Source organism: Polypterus senegalus, chromosome 3, assembly GCF_016835505.1.
Source record: "Polypterus senegalus isolate Bchr_013 chromosome 3, ASM1683550v1, whole genome shotgun sequence".
NCBI lineage: Eukaryota > Metazoa > Chordata > Cladistia > Polypteriformes > Polypteridae > Polypterus > Polypterus senegalus.
In genome coordinates, this window is record NC_053156.1 from 31073060 (window position 1) to 31094616 (window position 21557).

A 21557-nucleotide genomic window follows, 5' to 3' on the forward strand; every position below is an offset into this window, starting at 1 on the left:
CGCATTCAATACTGTCAAGCATGACATTCTACTGTCCAGAAATGAGAACATTCTGGGTATCTCTGGCACTGCCCTCTAGTGGTTTAATTCCTAATGACTGATAGGCAAGAGTTCGCTCGTCTTCACACCAGTAGGTCCCGCTCAGTGCCAGTGCCAGTGCCACACAAGGAGCTCCATAATGCTCTCTCCTCAGCCCTCTGCTATCCTGGATCTAGATGCTTCCTCTTGGCCATTGTATTCAAAGCTTTGGACTGGGACACCACTTACATGCTGATTATACTCAGATCTATTACCATGTTAAACATAAAAGTTCATCACAGCTTTCTCAGCTCATAAGTTGCCTTAGTGAACTTAAAATCTGGATGGAATGTAACTCTTTAAAATTAAACTGTAACACAACCAACGTCATGCTGATTGGCACTAAAGCTCAGCTTCCTTCTCAGTCACTCTTGGTGATGATGTCATTAGACCTTCTTCTGCTAGGAATATTGGTGTCATTTTTGATTCTTCCCTTTCTTACTCCATCCTTACTCGTAACATTAAGAAACTTTCTTTCTTACACCGTAACATATTCCATATTCACTCATTTCGCTCCTTTTCTGAGGCTGATCAACTTGTCTATGCTTTTATTATTACATTCTGCATTGACTACTGGAACTCCCTACTGACAGGCTGTCTCCAGCAGGGGGCCCTTGCTCCTTGGTATTGTGTTCTTTATTGAATGCAAGACATACTCAAGCTTTATACACATCCCTTTAGTAACTATGGCAAAAATAAGAGAAATATGGTACAAAAAGAGGTATATGTATTTAATTTGCTTTCAAAATGTAGCTTCCACTCCCTGCATACATATCAAGGTCGAAGAAAAGCCAATGGAACAATCATCATCCAGTTCTTCAGTAGGGAGTGCTGATAAATCTAAGTTCAGTCCAGCAGAGTGTTGGTGGCATTGGCTTCTTGGTGGTTCCTTTCCAATATAAATACTGACATATATTGCATAATTAGTGAACTTTTAATGAAACTTGCCAAGTATGGGTAACTGCCACCTGTGTGGTGCTCTTCTCAGACCAACATAGCACCTTTTGCACCTTCTCTAATCACTCATGGCTTCTGCAGACCGTAACCCTGGCTGTATATTGATCATGGCACATCAGTACTTTTAAATAACCTGTCTTTTTGTGTGTTTCTGTCCATTCATCTGTTAGTTTTCACCCTATCAGCTGGTTTATGTAGCTTCAGAAAATACTTATTTTTAATAAAATACAGAATAATCCTCACAGATCACAGTGGCAGACTTAAAACCACTGGCTACATAGATGTCCCTTCTTATCTTTTATCACAGCTCAGGTTGGTTCAGAACCCTAGTGCCACAGATCCACAACAGCAACAACTATCCTGCTCCACCTTCACTGGCTCCCTTTATCTTACAGGATTGAATATAGTAGGCATTCGTCCATCTCGAAAGATGATGTTTGCGCTCTGGAATGATCTTCATTTGTGTTTTTGGGGGCAGCGTCTGGAGTGACTCAGCAGTCCGATCCTAGATCGACAGTCTCTTCTACAGTGGCTGCAGGTGAAGCTGGATGGGGGGCCCGAGTCCTGTTTCTGCTGTCTCATTTTTCTCCTTTGCCTTCTGGTTTCCATCTGTTGACTGCGATGTTGCTCACCCCTCTTGATGCCTTCATGGACAGTCTGGCGCCAGGCGTTCCGGTCATCAGCAAGCTGTTCCCAACTGTCAGGGTCGATGCCAGTCAGCTTGAGATCGCGTTTACAGACATCTTTGAAGCGAAGATGTGGGCGACCAATGGGGCGGTGTCCTGCGGCCAATTCACCATACAGAATGTCTTTGGGTATGCGTCCATCTTGCATTCTATGCACGTGGCCCAGCCAACGTAAGCGTCTTTGGCATAGAAGGAGGTGTATGCTCAGTGAGCTGGCTTGATCAAGCACGGCAGTGTTGGTGACTTTGTCTTGCCACGTGATGTTAAGGATGCATCGGAGGCAGCGAAGATGGAAGCTCTCGAGGCGGTCTTCCTGCCGGGCGTAGGTGGTCCAGGCCTCACTGCCATACAACAGAGTGCTGAGAACGCATGCATGATATACCTTAAGTTTGGTATTCTGTGTTAGATGGTTATTGGACCACACACGTTTGCTCAGCCTGGCCATGACGCTGGCTGCTTTGGCGAGCCTCTTGTCAATCTCGTTGTCGAGAGACAAGTTGCTGGTAATAGTGGAGCCCAGGTATATGTATTTATCGGTGGTCTCCAGCACTTCATTGTCGATGGTGATAGAGGGTGGAGCAGAGATGTCTTGACCCATGACGTTGGTCTTCTTGATGCTGATTGTCAATCCGAATTCCCTGCATGCCTGGGCAAAGCGGTCCATTAGCTGCTGGAGGTGTTCCTCTGTATGTGACATTAGGGCAGCGTCATCAGCAAACAGCATGTCCCTGACAAGGACAGTGCGAATCTTGGTCTTTGCTCTTAGCAGGGCCATATTCAGCAGCTTTCCGTCACTCCTAGTGTGTAGGTAAACACCCTCGGCAGAGCCCTTGAAAGCAAAGTTTAGCAGCATTGAGAAGAAAATGTTGAATAAAGTAGGTGCTAGGACACAGCCCTGCTTGACGCCACTTTTGATTGTGAAGGGTTCTGAACTGTCCCCGTCGTAACTGACCACTCCCTGCGTGTTGTCGTGGAAAGAGGTTATAATGCTGAGCAGCTGAGGTGGACAACCGATCTTCTTTAGTAACCGAAACAGGCCGCTCCTGCTTACAAGGTCGAACGCTTTAGTCAGATCTATGAAGGCGATGAATAATGGCATCTGCTGTTCTCTGCACTTCTCTTGAAGCTGGCGTACTGAGAAGATCATGTCAACTGTGGATCTTTCTGGCCTAAAGCCGCATTGTGACTCGGGATACACACGATTCGCGAGGATCTGAAGGCGTTCCAAAATCACGCGGGCAAAGGCTTTGCCCACCGTGCTCAGCAGTGAAATACCCCTGTAGCTGTTGCAGTCGCTGCGGTCTCCCTTGTTCTTGTACAGAGTGACAATCTTGGCGTTGCATGTCCTGTGGAACTTTGCCTTCCCTCCAACACATACAGAGGAGCTCATGGAGTGGTCTGAGAAGAGCTGGTTTTCCGCATTTGATAATCTCTGTCGGAATACCATCATCACCCGGTGATTTTCCGCTTTTCAAGCAATCAATGGCTTTGCTGAGTTCATCCATGGTAGGTTCGGTGTCCAGCTCCTGCAGAACTGACAAGTCTTCTATGGCGTCCATCGCTGTCTGAGTGACAGAGTTTTCTTTGGAGTACAGTTCCAGGTAGTGCTCCACCCACCTTCCCATTTGTTTGTCTTTGTCTGTGATGGTCTCGCCTGATTTGGACTTTAAGGGTGCAGTCTTCTTTATTGGTTTGCCTGTTGCTTGCTTGATGCCCTCGTACATGTTTCTTGTGTCGCCAGTGTCTGACGCTTGCTGAATGCTGCTTGCCAGCTGGAGCCAATAGTCGTTTGCGCAGCGACGAGCAGTCTGTTGGGCTTTTCTTCGGGCAGCCTTCAAGTCTTGGAGGTTGTACTGACTTGGGTCGTGTTTATAGTTGATCAGTGCCCTTCTCTTAGCGTCAATGACGGGCTCGAGCTCTGCAGCATTGGCCTCGAACCAGTCAGTGTTCTTGTGCTCCTTTTTGCCATACGTCAGGATGGCAGCTCTGTAGATGGTGTTCCGGAGTAAGTTCCATCTGTCCTCTGCATTTGGCTCTTGGTCACAATTCTGCAGTTCCCCCAGTTGTTCTATAAATTCCTTGTTCTTGATTAGGTCGGTGGTCCGGCAGGTGTTGATTTTGGCTGACATTTCTTTTTGGAGAGGTGGAGCCTCTTGGGGCGTAACTTAATCCTTGAGGCAACGAGGGAGTGATCTGTATCGCAATCAGCGCTATGGTAAGCTCTGGTGTTGTGGATGCTGTTCAGAAATTTGTGCCTGGTGATGATCAAGTCCAGCTGATGCCAATGTTTTGATCTTGGGTGTCTCCATGATGTCTTGTGACATGCCTTGTTCTGGAAGTAGGTGTTTGTCACACATAGGCTGTGATAGCAGCAGAGTTCGAGTAATCTCTGGCCATTTTCGTTCATTTTCCCTATGCCATGGTGACCTAGCACACTTGGCCAGCATTCGTGGTCAGAGCCGACCCGGGCATTGAAATCTCCCAAAAGGTAGAGGTGTTCTGAAGTAGGGACTGCGGCAACATCACTGTTTAGTAGCTCATAGAACTGATCTTTAGTTTCGGTGCTGGCTTGCATGGTTGGTGCATAGGCATTGATCAGATTTACGTAGCCTGTACTTGTGAGAAGGCGAAGTGTCATTATCCTTTCTGTGCCCGGTTTGCATGGCTCAATCATATCTAATAGAGAGTTGTTTATTGCAAAGCCCACACCATGTTCTCTGACTTCGTCATCTTTCTTTCCCTGCCAGAAGAATGTGTATTCTTTCTCCTTTATGCTTCCAGAGTCCGGCAGTCGTGTTTCCTGGAGGGCTGCGATGTCAATATGCAGCCTTGCCAGCTCATTATTGATGACTGCTGTTTTGCGAGCATCACTTATGTCCTGTACACTATCAGACAGGCCTGGTGTCATTGTTCTTACGTTCCAAGTTCCAATTCTCAAGTGTCGTTCTTTCTGTTTGTAGTTTGATTTTGTTTTTATTGTTTGGCTTGGTGCTTACTTTACAGTCTGCTTGTCGGCCATATTAATGTCCTGAGCCCTACGCACCCAGTAGGGCAGACAGACTGTGACGAGACAACACCTTATTGACTGGGGGCTGCCCAGTTTGAGGCGGGCGGTAGCTGTCCAATGAGATAAGGTAGTCTCTCCCACCGACGAAGGCAACCCCTGGCGCCAGCTCACGTCAATCGAGCAGGTGGCTTATAACCGGTAGACTGCTGCCTTCCGTGTTTTGTCGACGCTGAATAGCGAAGCTGGAGTGTCCTCTCCAGGGCGCAAGCCTGGGCAGCATGTTGAGGAGAGACTGATGTTGCCCATGTACCAGTTCCCCTCTCTCCACACATCAGATGTTTACAAGGGAAAGGCATAGCCTATACATCTTGGCATCCAAGGTGTCGCAGGAGTTGCCAGAAAGCTATGAGACAAGCAGATAGCAACCTGCCTTAGGGACTCCGACTCCTGATTTGTCTTCGGGGTTTACTCCCCTAGCCTTCCCCATGAATGGGTCTAGCCACAAGGCAGTGGAGGTTTGGGATCAGAGTTTTCCTTCTCCTAGATGAGTAGCCTTACAAGGCTAACGAGCCCCATCTGCCCGAAGCAACTGGTTTTGAGGCCAGTGGACCGCCTTCCATCCCTTCTCCTGTTGGTTTAAAACGGGTTTCGCCGGACTCATTAATGAGCCGCTCGTGAAGGCCAGGAGCTGGATTTGATTGTCAGAGGCACTGGGAGACGCTAGCTATTTGGAGTATTTCTTGAGAACTGGGATTGAATATACAATTCTGTTAATAACCTATAAAGCTTTAAATGGCCTTGCACCAGACTACATCAGTGACCTCCTCCTGTAACTCCTACGCTCATGTTTGCCCACTAAGGTCTTCGGATTCTTGTTGTGTCCCACACTAACCTGTACTCTGTGGGTGACAGAGCCGTCAGCTCTATAGCACCCAGATATTGGAATGACCTTCTAGAATTAATTGGATCAGCCAACTTAATTCATTCTTTTAAGACACCTTAAAACTCATCTGTTCAGGAAGACATTTAACTTACCCCGACTTTCTGGCCCTTCTTTCAGTTTACCCTCTTTGTTCAAATGCCCAAGAAGATTTGTGTTTGTATCACAAATTATATTATTGGTTCAGGGTTTTCTTATAGTATTTGTATTTCTATATTTAATTCTGGTTTATTGTCTCTTATTCAATGCTTTGCTTATCCTGTGTTTATCTTTTTTAGTGTTTTATGCAAATATTATTTGCATCCAGTGTGGTATATGCCTGTTGTTCTATTTGAATATCTGTGAGGTGCTTTGAGCATGAAAAAGGTTCCATATAAATAAAATGTACTAATATTATTATTATAATTAACAATTTTTAATGGTATGAAATGATGTATTTGCATAAGCATGCTTTTTCTTGTCGTAACACTCTGTAAGATGAATGTGGGTATTTATTTTACAACATTCACCAACATAGGAAGCACCGTATTTATGGACAACTCGTGTTTTGCATCCAGTGTTCTTAACAGCTTTTTGGATCCTTCCTTCTCCCGATAACAATTGGTTCTTTACAGATATGTTACCAAGAAATAATTTATAACGGGAAGCTTGAAATCCTGAGGAAACAGTGATATTTTGGTAGAGACAGAGATGTTTTACCTACCCAACAAGGCTTTAGTTTCACTTTCAATCTGAATAAACAGTAACTTGTCCCAATTAAAATCACAGAGACTTTTATTTCATTAACCCTATAACGCCTGAATTTTTAATTTCAGGAAAAAAAAAATTTTGTTTTTATTCTTTACTTTCATAGTTGTCAATATATATAACAACCAAAATATATTAAAAAATATAAAATTTGCAATGTTTTTTAAATGTAACCAAATTGTCACATTCGTCCATGAATTTATAATACAAGAATAAAAAATGCACCTTCATTTCTATATTATTTTTCATCTTATTTTATTATTAAATAAAAAAAACAAACTGAAAACTTATTTTATTTATAAAATATAATACAAAATTTATTTGTTTATAATTTTAGTTAGTGTGAAATTGAACAAAACAATTTTTTTCTTTTGTGATACAAAGATGAACTTTGCATTTGCTGCAGACAAATACTGGTGCACTCTTGCAATTTTCATTTTTGCATCTTCCTCTGTTTGTGACCTCAGGGTAATGGTGAAGACCATCCAGACGGGTATCTCTTCCAGGGATACTTTTGGTGGCAGGACCTCTTCTCTTTTTGTTAGCAAACTCAACATCAGTAGAGCTAGTAGAAGGTCTGCCTCTTTTTGTTGGTCTATTACTTTTTCCTTCAAGAAGAAGAGCTTCAGTGATGCTCATTTTGAACTCTTACAGACTCTGGATTTTTTTTTTTTTTTTTGGTAACTGAAGGCTCTCACAGTCTCTGCGATAAAGTAGCCAAGAGTTCACAACAGTCACATCTATAAAATGAAAAAATAATTTGTGATAATATTTTTTCGATCTGATGTGAATTCTGTACAGTGCAATTAGCGAGTCCATCAAATCAACACCTCCCATAAACTGATTGTAGGTTTTCACAATAGCGGGGCAATCGATTGTGATGGTTTGTTTTGTCTTTTTGTCATATCGCTTACAGTTGGCCTTTGGTTCTGCCGAGGCAAAAGTTGACATAAGGTTTACAACTCTATTATCTGCCCATTCCACTACACGTACTTCAGTATCTTCAACTAGAGCAGTCATTTCTTGATGGGACCCTTTGCCTCTTTTCATCAAATCTTTGTCCTTGATTAGTGGGATGCCAGGCAAACGATTGATTCTAACAGTTCCCAAGCTAAATATTTTTTTCTTTGCTAAAGTTGTCATCAAAGGAAGTAACGTAAACCAGTTATCAAAATATAATAAATGGTTCAATCCAACAGGAATTGATTGGGCCAATTTCAGTACTACATTTGAACTAGCTCCCAAGTCGGGTTCTCCTAATACCAGTTCAATTTTCTCTGAATATATGAAAAAATCATACATGATGCCTTTGTCATCGCAAAGAACAAACAATTTGTATCCCCACTTGTGTGGTTTGCTGGGTGTATATTGTTTTATGCTTGATCTACCTTTGAATGGAACTATCTGTTCATCCACGCATAGCATTTGGGGCATTGGTAATTCTTTTTTTGTAAATGGTCTATCAAAGGCCGGATCTTGAATAATTTATCTGTTTTCTCATTAGGTAAGGGAATTTGTGATTTATCATTGAAATGAATCTTGGACTTTATATCTTCCCATCTATCTCTACTTATCACTTCTGATACAATAGGACAGTTTAGTTTGCTCTTCCAATATAAACGTGAATTTGAGAGCTTCACCATCGACATAGCAAGCAGTGTACCCCAAAATTGCTCAAGTTCCTGGCTACTCAGTGCAAGAGGTTTATTGGGATTTTGCTGGATTGCATAAAGATTTGATTGGTCAACAATATGAGTAATGATATCCTTCGAGAAAAAAATGTCTAAAATATTCAACAGGACGTTTTAGTACCCCAGAAGAATCTATTTGTTCTAACCATTCAGGCACAGGTCTAGCTGTACCATCTCCAGAAATGTGCCGCCAAACAGGAATTCTTTGCTTTTTTGATGTAGATGGCTTTGAACTTGTAGTTATTGGAATTGATTCTTCAACTTCAACAACTGAAGTTTCTAACTTATCTTCACTAGTATTATCATTACTAACTACGAGGTCTTCTCATTCATCCAAATCAAAATATTCGTGCGTATATTCACTTCCTATCATGGGATAAAACAAATATTGTTATCAAAATAGTCTGAATAGCAATATAAATAAAATTTTATATAGTAAAATCAATATTTTTAAATATAATACCCATTTTATTTACCTGTTTCATCCTTATTAGCATCTGGTTCCTTGTCTGAGTCTGTACCGCTTCCATCTAGGTCATAAATCCGCCGTTTTCCATAAAACAAACCACAATCCATGCTGTGATCATTTTTGTCACCATCGATTCAAAACACGAACGTAACGAATTTGTTACGTTTTGAAAAAGCGGAAATATATAATAAATATAATGTTTTTTATGCGTATTACACCTTCGACATAAAAACTACAGTTTTATGAACATATACAAAAATATCAACACTAAAACTTCACTAGATTGAAAATTATCGTAAAATGCACTGAACGCCATCTACCACTAACCTCAAACGCACAATCGGTCAAAACATGTGCCCCTATTCAAGCAGGTTGCTGCTAAAATGTGTCACTAGCGGTATTAGTTTGTACTAGTGAAGTGCTACGATTTCGTTGATATCGTCGTCGGCTCCAAAAGCTTTATAATTTCGCCGCCAGATACATTTTAATTAAATGTTACGAAAATGTCGCACTCAGCGTTATAGGGTTAATCAATATTTTATTATCTTAAAACAAATATCAGTTCACAAAGCAGTGGTTGTACAATTGCCTTAGAATCATCCTAAAAGATTCAAAAATCATCAGGACAACATATTTATAAATATTAATTCAAAATGAAATTGCTATATATTGAATATCTATTATTATTGTAATTAGCTCAATTCACCTGCTATGCAAAAATATAAACTCAAAATAAAAATAAAATGGACAGTAACGCAGTTTAACCCACACACAAACATTGAGTAATTCACATAAAAGAAAACATTGAAGGCTGCTGTTTTTATTCCTGCTTATAACGTTTTAAAATTAGGGTTAGGGTTAGGTGTTAGGGTTAGGGGTTAGTGGAGTGGAGACGTCAAATGGAAGGATGAGGTCTTACACTTACTTGGACATTTCACTTCTGTTAGGAAAATTCTTGATTTGTTTGACTAATGACAAAGTACAAGTATTTTTAGACTGCAAGTCAAGTTGGAAATTTGGTAAGCCACTGCAGCTGTTATCTCCTTCCACCTGCTGCTCATTGGCTCATAGAGTATGCAATGGAACAGCAAACATTTAATGGAACTTTGCTTAGCAGGACCCCCATTTTGCTGGGGAAGTGGGAATGCACATTGCAGAGACAGATTTTCTGCTACTTTAACTGTCATCTCAGGTAAAACCAAACAATTTGTAAACAGCAGTACCAGCCCACCTAATCTAAAGGCTTTCTCTTCTGATCCTTGCTCCATTTTCTTTTTATGCTTATCACTGCCAGACAACATGGCCAGAGATGACGTGAACATGCTTAGAGAGAGCACTGGAGATTTTGCAGATTTTATTTAACTTTCGGAAAAAGTTGAATCGATTCAAAAATTCAACATATTATCTGCAGCGAAAAGAAAAATTTGAGAATCAAGGGAACTAAAAAATGCTATTTTGCTGAAATTCTACCAAAGTCAAAACGCACCCTCTGACTCACTTGTACTGGAGATCCAAGTGGCTTGAAAGAGCTGAAGAAACAAAGAAAAGAGGAAGACAGAAAAGAAGATGGTTGGATGATATCCAAGAGTGGACTATGATAGGTATCCAAAGTGTAGTACACTTGGCTCAAAAGGGGAAAGGACCCTGGTCAAATTAGAATGCTGCTGCCAATTGATAGGATATCCATAGGATTATGGGGTGCAGAGAAGAAGATGACAAGAAAGCTGATTTATCATAAATGTGACATTTCCTTCATCAACTAGTTTACAATTCATTATAATGCACTAATGAACAAAAAACGGAATGTCAAGTTCACCAAATGTGAAGTCATGGAATTTGTTGCCTCCTTTAATCTCTTTTTTCTGACTTATCACTGACATTGGTGATGTTCATAATGTGTGAGTATACGCCTGTGTCCACTGGGGGTGTATTCAGCAAAGGGTATAGGGGTGGAGATTTTCACTATTAACACCATGGAGCTCATGGATATTTTAGTCTTATCTTAGTCTTTTAATCACCAGTTGAGCTAAGAAAAATATTGGGGACATAGGAACAAAATTGAAGCACCCAAAGAAAATGTTTTGTAGATAACAGGAGAGCATGCAGACTACCCAAATTTTTTTCAGATAACAGTTCTAATAATTTCAGCACAGTTCTTTTCTCCATTCCCTATTAATGAATGAATATTTTTCTTTGTAGTGTTATTGTCAGTGCACCCCTAAAAGACAATGGGACAGGAGGGCTTTACAGCTGTGAATATGATGAAGAAAAGTGCAGGCCAATTATACTGCAAGGTAAGTGCAGATTATCATTCACATCTTCTAAGAAGTAGCCATAGAGAGACATGACACCTTAGTGGCTTGAGAAAGGAGTGAATTGAAAAAGGAAAGAAGGAAGTGAAAGAAGTCCACACTACCAGGTAGAGAGTTCCTTGAAGAATATTGGAGGTATGTAAAGGCTAGCTCCCTGAGCATTGGAAAGGCTCTCCATAAATAAAATGTTTTATTATTATTACTACTACTACCGTTTTTTTCCCAAATATAAGACCTGCTCTGAAAATCAGCCCTAGCATGATTTTCAGGCTGCTCTATAATATAAGCCCTACCCTAAAAATAAGCCCTAGTCAAGACTGTCAGCTGAAAAGTAACACACCTTGAAGTGTTGTTCTGTTTATACTTGCACATGTACTATACGTAAATCTGGAAGATTCCACCAGGTGGCAGTGCAAGATATTTTATCACAGTGAGAAAACATTCAGCTTTGCTGTGTTGTGTACTGCCAGAAAAACATCCACTAAATTCCGAGGACACCTTGCCACAATATCTCTGAAAAGGATGTTTAATGATTATCCATCAATCTGAGTATGCGCTAATTCCAGCAAGCATCGGGCACAAGACAGAAAAAAAATCAGCTCATCGCAAGGTGAACACAAGCACACCCATACACTAGCATCATTTTTGCATCACCAAATCTTCAAACCTTCATGTCTTTGTAAGGAAAACAGAGCACAGTGTGGAATCCCACCAGGAAAACTCCAGTCAGGGAACACCACTGATGTGACTCTCTGTGAGACAGCAGTACTACCGCCCCGCCACCATGCTGTCCCCACATGTGTAATTATGAAAAGTATTCATTATTTAAACAAAGTTAACGATTTATCTGTAAAATGTTACATACATACTTTAATGCATTTCATCATGAAAGTGATATCAAGTATAAATCTAAGGATTCTAAATGTGCAGAGAGCTGGAATATCATAAATTTAATGTGTTCGGTGTAGTGATCTATTGCTGCTTGCCACTGCTGTCAGATCAGGAGGACGCCCCAGAAGCACGTTGTAATTAATAAGTGGGTCGGTTTTAAAATGATGTTCATGATGGTCTACTTTAATGATAAAGTAAACCATGAGGTTAAAGTGTACTTTTCAAGATTGAAGCCGAAATTTCCACTTTAATCACAAAATAGACCTTTTCACATATCCTTAATTTTTTTTTCTGTGGGTTAAATACGCTGCCATACATTCTGATGCTTTTTGTGAAGATGGAAAAAAAATTAAAAAATGAGATGGCATAGAAGTATGGAGGAATATTTCGGACAAAATTAAATAAATAAATAAATAAATGCGTAAATAAATAAAAGTACTGTGAAATGTGAGCATAAATAAATAAATGTATCATGAAATGAGAGCCTAAATAAATAAATTTGTCATGAAATGAGAGCATAAATAAATAAATGCGTCACGAATATGTTTTTTGTTGCTTATTTATTTATTTAATTTTGTCCGTAACATTCCTGCAAACCGCCATGAAATACGACTTGAAATAAAACTGTCACTTTCACTCGTCAAAGTTGAGAGGGTGGGCTCTAACACCCCCTCTAGTTACTGATTGGTGAATCAATAGCACTAGAATTAATTAGAAAAATGCTTACTACTGCTAATGAAATGGATTCTGACGAAGATATTACGTATTTCAGAGAGAGAACTGATGATTTATCGGAAGAAATTACAATGTTGGCGGCCCTTTTAGACTCCGATATAGATGAAACTATTTTTGAAAATTATCGAAGAACAGGTGGAACAGACTCTACTACACTCCAGTTCAGGTGACGCAGTTCCCTGCTCTGGATGTCCATCCTTTGACATTCCAGCTGGGTCAATAGAACACCTTCTGTTATGCGGCTTAAAAGTACGACAGATTGCAGACCTACAGTATATGGTGTATCGAAGAAGACGATCACAAGGCGTATGAGCCAGTTTGATATACGGTAAGCTGCAATGGCTGTATTAGTTTAGGTACTTTGACATGGAATGCCCAAAGCAGCTCCACCTAATATTTTGAACTGAACAACTTTACCACTGATCAGAGCTGTACAGTTGTTTGAAAAAGTAGCTGCGAATATGCACCTGACTTTATACTCGTAAAACAAGGGTCAAATACTCAGTTCAAAATATCTGTTTTTTTATTATTATGGGTAATAGAATTGGAGAAACTGCAAGCTACTTTTCCAGATCATCATAAAGAAGCAAATGATGATGGCAAATTTGTTGCTACCCCTTCCTTAAAAAAGATGAAAACAGAATTGTCCCTGAAATAACTTGAACCGACAAAAGTAACTGGCACTCATCATTGATTTTTTTCCATATTCAACGAAAGTTAGACTTTGCTTTAGAGTTTTGATTCAACAGAATATTTCTGATACATAATACAAATGAAAATCGGTTGGACAAAATAATGGGAGCCTTAACGTAATATTTTGTTGCACAACCTTTAGAAGCAATCGCTGCAAACAAATGATTCCTGGAGCGCTTAGTGAGACTTCTGCACCTGTCAACAGGTAGTTTGGTCCATTCTTCCTGAACAAACTACTTCAGCTGTGTCAGGTTTGAAAGGTGGTCTTCTCCAGACTGCATGTTTCAGTTCCATAGATGTTTGATAGATTAAAATTAGTGTTCATAGAAGGTGACTTAACAATAGTCCAATGCTTTGTTCTTTGGTGCTTTTAGCTGTGTGTTTTGGCTCATTATCCTGTTGGAGGATCCATGACCTGTGACTGACATAGAGATTTCTGACACTGGGCAGTATGTTTCACTCCAGAATGTCTTGATAGTCTTGAGATTTCATTGTTCCTTGCATAGACTCAAGGTAATCTGTGTTAGATGTAGCAAAGCAGCCCAAAAACATAACTGAGCCTCCATATCTCACTGTAGGTATGATGTTCTTTTCTTATAAAGCTTCATTTTTTCACCTGTGGACATAGAGCTGATGCAACTTGCCAAAAAGCTCTCGTTTTGTCTCAAGTGTAGTGTGCAACTGTTGTAACAGGAGCATCAAGCTGCTTGGAGATGGTCTTCTAGCCTTTGCCTTTATCTATTTCTATTGAGGTGTTTGTTAAGCTTTGTTTTGACAAAGCTTCTCACAAATGACTTTACAATTATTTGGGTAACATATATACTAATGAAAAACAAACAATGGCTACAAGATCTTCAAAGGAGAGGGCATGAAACAGAAAACCACCTGGATTAGAACCCGAGTTGGGCCGTGTAACTAGTGACACCTCAATGCCACACTGGCAGGGTGAGGTTTTTTATGGTGGCCAGAGTGCCAATCATGCCCCAAACCCCCAAGTTTTCCCTGCAAGTTGGAGGACCTGCCTGCAGGGCAAGCTTGCCTGGGGATATATCTTAACATATTTTAAATTTGTATTAATACTGGTAGCAATATCCATCCATTATCCAACCCGTTATATCCTAACTACAGGGTCATGGGGGTCTGCTGGAGCCAATCCCAGCCAACACAGGGCACAAGGAAGGAAACAAACCCTGGGCAGGGTGCCAGCCCACTGCAGGGCGAGCACACACACACACACACCCACACACCAAGCACACACTAGGGACAATTTAGAATTGCCAGTGCTCCTAACCTGCATGTCTTTGGACTGTGGGAGGAAACCGGATGGTAGCAATATATATTTTTTAAAATATATTTTACAAGATTTTCATTTTTATAGGAAGTTCTCCATAGCTGGATTACCAGAAAGTCATGGGTTCCACATAATGTCATTGTTATCATTGTCTGTCATTATGACTTTTATTGAAAATTATCAGTTTGCCTCCTCAAAATATTCTGACTTTTGGTTTTAAACATTTTCAGGGCTAAATCCTGGGATTGCATTGGGCCTGTCAATGGCAACCAGTTCTGGCAGCATGGGACGCCTTGTGGTGAGTAATAAGACACAGCTGAGTGAGATTCCCATTTTTGTGCCTTTGTTTTTAATCTGGCTTTTAAGATGTTATAGTTTCAAGTATTCATAGAGTAATTAGAATTAGAATTAGAATTAGAACAATCTAGACGAGAACAGGCCATTCAGCCCAACAAAGCTCGCCAGTCCTATCCACTTGCTTCCTCCAAGAAAACATCAAGTCGAGTTTTGAAAGTCCCTAACGTCTTACTGTCTACCACACTACTTGGTAGCTTAGTCCAAGTGTCTATCGTTCTTTGTGTAAAGAAAAACTTCCTAATGTTTGTGCGAAATTTACCCTTAACAAGTTTCCAACTGTGTCCCCGTGTTCTTGATGAGCTCATTTTAAAATACAAGTCTCGATCCACTGTACTAATTCCCTTCATAATTTTAAACACTTCAATCATGTCACCTCTTAATCTTCTTTTGCTTAAACTGTAAAGGCTCAGCTCTTTTAATCTTTCCTCATAATTCAACCCCTCTAGACCTGGAATCAGCCTAGTCGCTCTTCTCTGGACCTTTTCTAGTGCTGCTATGTCCTTTTTGTAGCCTGGAGACCAAAACTGCACACAGTACTCAAGATGAGGCCTCACCAGTGCATTATAAAGGTTGAGCATAACCTTTCCAAAATCCTAACCAAATCAGAACAGCTAATTTGCCTATGGCATTTGTTAACAGATTGCACACGTTTTTTTAGTGAGCGTACCACCGCGGCTGAAGGTTGACGTATCCTGATGATCAATTCTTCCTCAGTTCAGTATCATTGTATAATGAGGACTGATGTTTCACAGGGAACAATGCGTAGAATACCAGAACATTTTTAAACCATGCTAGAAAGTACCAAGTCCTTTTCTTAAAATAACACAATGGTACAGAAAGCTGCACCGAAGAATCCCCTCCACCACACATCTCCATAAACGGGGCACCACCAGTAATCTGGTTCCACTTCAAGCACTGATGTTGTGGAAAAAGCTGAAAACTGTCTGGCACGACACTGACTCAGCCGTAGAATAGCCAGTAGAGGAGGCAGCTTGATGTCCAAGGTCTCCAGGACTCTGAACAAAGCAGAATCCTATTATGTCATACAATCTTCTCTTGCAGTTTGCTCTGTACTTGTACTATTACTATCATACTATTGTATTGTGTTGAGAATTACTTGTGTTTTGTTCTATGTCCTGAATTGTGTTTACCCCATTTTTTAACACCCACTACATGCCCAATCTACCTGGAAAGGGGTCTCTTACTGAATTAACTTTCCCAAAATTTCGTCCATTTTTCCCTACAAGTGTTTTTTCTCTGAGAGTTTATTTCTTGTCTTCTTCGAGAGTCAAGGCTGGGGGCTGTCAAAACAGAGTCTGTCACAGCCCATTGTGGCACTCGTTGTGTGATTTTGGGCTATAGAAACATAAATTGTATTATATAGTATATATTAGAGTATTATATAGTACTGAGTTTGAAGCTTAATAACTATAAATAATCAACCCTAAGGACCAGGCAGGAGGAAGCATGTTCATTGTGTCTTTCGATTTCTCTTCTTGAAGAAGAATGCTGTGATGGAATAATCACTAAGCAAAGTTACAAGCTCATATTTATTAACAATTGAATTTACATTGACAGTGCCTGATTAACACCTGATACTAACTCTGATTGGTTCATTAGCTTAGAATACCATGTGACATTTATTCTGATTGGTTAAAAGACATGATATTTTTTCAGCAGAGAGCATAGCCAGTTTACATACCCAAAATAAACTTTGCCTTACACTACATTCTTGTCCTTCTCAAACATTTCTTAAATTCAGCTTTTACCCTTCTTTTACGACATTTGTTTATGTACGTGGCAATTGTCAAGTCTTACTTTGTCCATGGCACGTTCAGCCACTTCTCAAACCACCAAGAGCATTTTATCTCTTTGTTGTTCACATACCCTTCACCTGCTTTCCTAATACGTTTTCTTAAGTCTTTATGCTATTTCTAAGATAAATGATGTATTTAACATGCAAAGCATATCAAAGTCCTACATATAGAATAACAGCATTTTTTCAATGATGTGACTCAGGACATTTCCTTTAAAGCCACTCCAGACATTTACTGGGATTTTCTCCACAGTAACCCAGGAGTTTTGCAAATTAAGATGGTACTTGAATACCAAAAAGAATTATTGAAAAGCAGGTCATACATACGAAGATCATTAGTGAGCAATGATCAATTTAAATGGTTAATGAGGCATCCCAAATCCAAAACTCAGTCAGAGGGTCCTTAAAAAGGCAGACACAAAATACTACAGTAAAGCAAGATCCAGGAATCAAAAACATCAACGGACCCAAAATTTGACTTAAAATTTAAGAAACTCACGGGTTGGTTGTCACACCGGTAAGCAATAAACATGTTATGATTTAAATAGCTTTAAAATTTGCTGTGAATCCCTTTTGATGTTTTGAGGGTTTTAAATACCAGAGATCATTTTCTAATGTGTTATTTGTTTAAAAATTACCTTTGAAATTAAGTATATTTTTATTCATTAATTTCATTATATCATGAAACTATTTTGCTTGGATAATGGGCACCATCATTTCCATGGTCCTGTTGTTCAGATGAGGCTCCATGTTGCTAGAGGGTGTCCTGAAAGTCATATCATATAACATCATTGATAAGATGCTTTAGAAGATGAGTACTTTGTCATCTGAGACTGGGATAGAAATCTAAGTCATTGTTGCCAGTTACTTTTGACTACTCTAGAAAAAAAACCTTTAGAGTTGACATGATTTTTGGTTCTAGTCTTGTGTCTTCCTGGATAATGATTTGTTTCTGGTTTTGGAATTTATTTCTTCAGCAAAGGCCTTCATTGAGTTACTCAGTTTTACTCCCCTTACATCTGTCAATTTCATTGCCACAGACAGGAAGAACCAGGGTGAAACCTGGTCTGAAAGACAAATCAAAGAAAAGACTCCAACAGTCCACAAAATGCTTGCAACTACCAATTCTTTTTTTTTTTTTGGTTTCTAAAATAAAATATAGTTGGATTCTGGGTTTGTTTTATACTTTTAATACTGATTGTTTTGTATAATATATATGAATAACAAAGAATAGTCAAGAGCAACTAAAAACTATTAAACAGCAGAGACAAACTCAAAGGCATATGCTGCTTCCATTTTTACCATTCCCATAAGCTCCACTAAGCTCAGTTTCCAGGGGTCAAATTTATAAAAACTTACTTACTTAATGTACTTATTTACTTAACATGCTTACTTGCTTAACATACACAAAAAAGAGGATTGAAATGTATGTACACAAATTTCATTCAAAAGTTGTGATTTATAAAAGAAAACCTGATGGGTTGAACATGTGTATATTTACAGCACCTCTGACGCATGTATATGCAACATTTCTGAGAAACTGGGAAACAACGACATCCTTGATCAAGTAGGGAAATGCAACTAAAAACAGCTAAATGATGACTCATACACTTAATATTTCATATCCCCAAGCTCTTTGTACAATGTGTGTTGATGTGACAAACATATTAAACGTTAAAAGTGTTGCATATGATGTATAGATTTGATTTCAGTTCCATTTTCAAGTGGGCCACTTCTGCATATTTGCATTGTGGTATATTTTTTGGTGTTTTTGTCAGTTTGTATAGTCTACCTGTTGTCACTTCACAGAGAATTGGCCAACAAGTCAAGAATATTTCAACCAAGCTTCACTTCATCATGCCTACTGTACTGGAAGTCATTAACCGACCAATGAGGCAGTGCGTGTAGGTGCACATGCATAAACATAAAATAGGAAAATTGCAGCAGTGTCTGATTTTCCTAACATAATTGGTTAACACTGTTTGTTTGGCTTTGGCTGACAACCCATGATTCATTTATTTCAAAGCAAAGCAGCATTGGCAGATGGATTACTGGTTAGTGGTGCAGTACATGATAGCTAAGGTAAGGTGACTTGCTAAGCCCTCAATTTTCCATAAGGCCTATACTGTTAATTGCAACAGTAATGATGTCATTACATTTGGCAGATGATAATGGGTATGTCACCTTACACCTTTTCCCAAGCCCCAGAACACAAAGAATAGGCGCTGCAATGCCACACATGTTCAGTTTTGAAGGGCAGCATAGGACTTGATGCGTCAGATGGGAGGCTGCTTTAGCAGCCAGTGAAGGTCTGCAACATCTTGATTGCGTATCTATGAGGTTTATTAGCATAGTCCATATATGGTTGTTTCAGAGTGGCACCCAGGTAGGGTTCAAAAGCGCATTCAAATCCACACATTTACAAGATGATTGTGACTTACAAAGGAAAATTATGTGGAAAGAGGGGACTGGGCGGTCTCATGGTCTGGAATCCCTACAGATTTTATTTTTTCTCCAGCCGTCTGGAGTTTTTTTGTTTTTTCTGTCCCCCCTGGCCATTGAACCTTACTCTTATTTGATGTTAATTAATGTTGATTTATTTTGTTTTATAATTGTGTCTTTCATTTTTCTATTCTTTAATATGTAAAGCACTTTGAGCTACTGTTTGTATGAAAATGTGCCATATAAATAAATGTTGTTGTTGTTGTTGTTGGAAATGTGTGCATGCAAGGTTCTATAAATTTGATTTATTTTTATTTTTTTTGTCCTGTTTTGGGCATATGCGTATTTTCATTCTTGAATCTGCACAAAGTTATATAAGTGAGACCCTTGAACTGCACACAATATTCCAGATGTGGTCTCTGCAGTGCACACAGTTCAAAATTCTTTTTAATTAATTCCTGTCAGCAATCTTCCTCATATGAGCCCAACACAGTGTTTGATAATTACAAACATATTACAGAATGAAAAAAGAAATACCACATAAAAACAAAGAATAATGCTGAAATATAAATAGAGGGACATCATGCAATATATTAGAAGAAGCACCGATATGAGAGACAGGGACACAATAAAGAATTAACAACTCCGTATTTTCTTATCATTGTCATAGTCGTTGTACTATTAAAAATCAAACTACTACATTTAACGCTTGATTTGAAAAAAATGCAAGTTAAGATTTTCTCCCATTTTTTTCATAATACTAAGAAAAAAAAGCCATTAATAATATGTGAATTGCATTATTCCAAAGAGAAATTGACTGCCAAATTCTGGATGGGTTGCTTTTTTATCATAAAATGTGAGGTGGAAAGGTTAGGTTAATGTCCCAACTCATTGAAACCATTAACAATATAATTTCAGAATTCTTCCACTTGAAACACCAACCTGAAGAGTGCTCTTCTTTCCAAAACTGAGACTCACATATCCAAGGTCTTCCTCATAAATGCAGAATTATACTGTCCAACTTGTGGATCTGTATAACACTTTTGTCTCTCTCTTATCATCTTCCACAGGCTTGTGGCCCCAGACTATCACGGTACTGCGCAAGCAACAGTTTTTTGAATGGATTTTGTTACATACTCAATGAAGACTTGACAACCTTTGAGAGTTTCAGGCCAGATTTACAAGGTGTGTGTTAAAATGTATTCTCAATATGCTTGTGAGGCCTCATGCCTCTATTACAATGGCATTTTAACCCTCAAAATAAAGTAATTTTTGCCTTAAGAGCACCAAAGAGTTTTGTATTAAATGGACAGCAATGTAATTGGTCTTGTTGGGTTTTGGCATGATTTCCCCCAAATTTTTGCAGTATATATTTTATCTTGGTAATTGAACAAATACAACAAAAGGCGGTAACTAATCTAAATGAAGCCCATAAGTGGGTAAGAAATGCAATGAACTATACACTGTGAAAGGAATTCTAAGCCAAAATTTTCATTTTAACTAGGAGTTCATTAATAAAAATAGGAAGAGTTTAAAAATTGAAGGGTATAATCATAAACCTTGCTATTCTGCCCTCGCGATTGCGTGTCCGTACAAAGCTAGACAGATAGCAAACTGTGGCCCCGGAGGACCAGAGGAGGGCTTGTGCCTCCTCCATACCGCGAGGGGGCGTCCGTCCTGGTTATGCAGGCGGCGCCCAGGTGCCTGGGGAACCCTGGAGCCCAGCACTTCTGCCACACCAGGAAGTGCTGAGGGGAAGACGACAGGGGACACCTGGATGGCTTCCGGGTGCGCAGCCGGCACTTCCACCACACTGGGGTGTGGCTAGGACTGATTGCCGGGAAGCAGCTGGAGCCCATCCGGGTTCCCATAAAAGGGGCCGCCTCCCTCCAGTCAAGGCGGAAGTCGGGTGGAAGAAGGACGGAGCTGGAGAGAGGACTGGAGGCGGCCAGAAAGGCATTGTTTGACTGTAAGGCCTGGACTTTGGAGGATCGGTGCTGGAGGCACTGGGGATTGGAGTGCACGGTAAATTTGTATATAGTGTAAATAAACAGTGTGTTGGGTGAACTATGTTGTCCGTCTGTCTGTGTCCAGGCCAGAGTCCACAAAACAATAACTCCAGTAAACTCGTTTCTTACTCAGAATGAGGCTTTTATTGGTGAATCTTTCATTCTTGATTGTAAAAACTACAAAACACAATACAAAGGGTGCTTTCAGTACAATGCTCACACCAAACAATCAGTCCATAAAGAAATGCATTTTTATTTAAATCAGTTTACTGTACAAGATAACATCTTAACAAGCATTTACAAATTAATTATTTCAAAGAAAAACGTACAGGCATATCTTCGCCAAGGCTTAACATGAAAGAACTGATGTCATAAAGAAAGCACTCAGAACATGATTAAACTGTCTTCTTAAGAAACGTGAATTGAATAAACTTAA

The 21557-nt window shown here is 39.6% G+C and overlaps 1 protein-coding gene across 1 annotated transcript in view; it reads left to right on the forward strand.

Annotated features, from left to right (window-relative positions):
• LOC120524987 (integrin alpha-X-like) overlaps positions 1-21557 on the forward strand; it is a 186823-nt gene that overhangs the window by 39498 nt on the left and 125768 nt on the right. The window contains exons 3-5 of the mRNA XM_039746905.1: positions 10775-10869; positions 14728-14795; positions 20183-20297. Of these exons, the coding sequence (XP_039602839.1) occupies positions 10775-10869; positions 14728-14795; positions 20183-20297 (278 nt within the window). The remainder of the gene's footprint in view (positions 1-10774; positions 10870-14727; positions 14796-20182; positions 20298-21557) is intronic.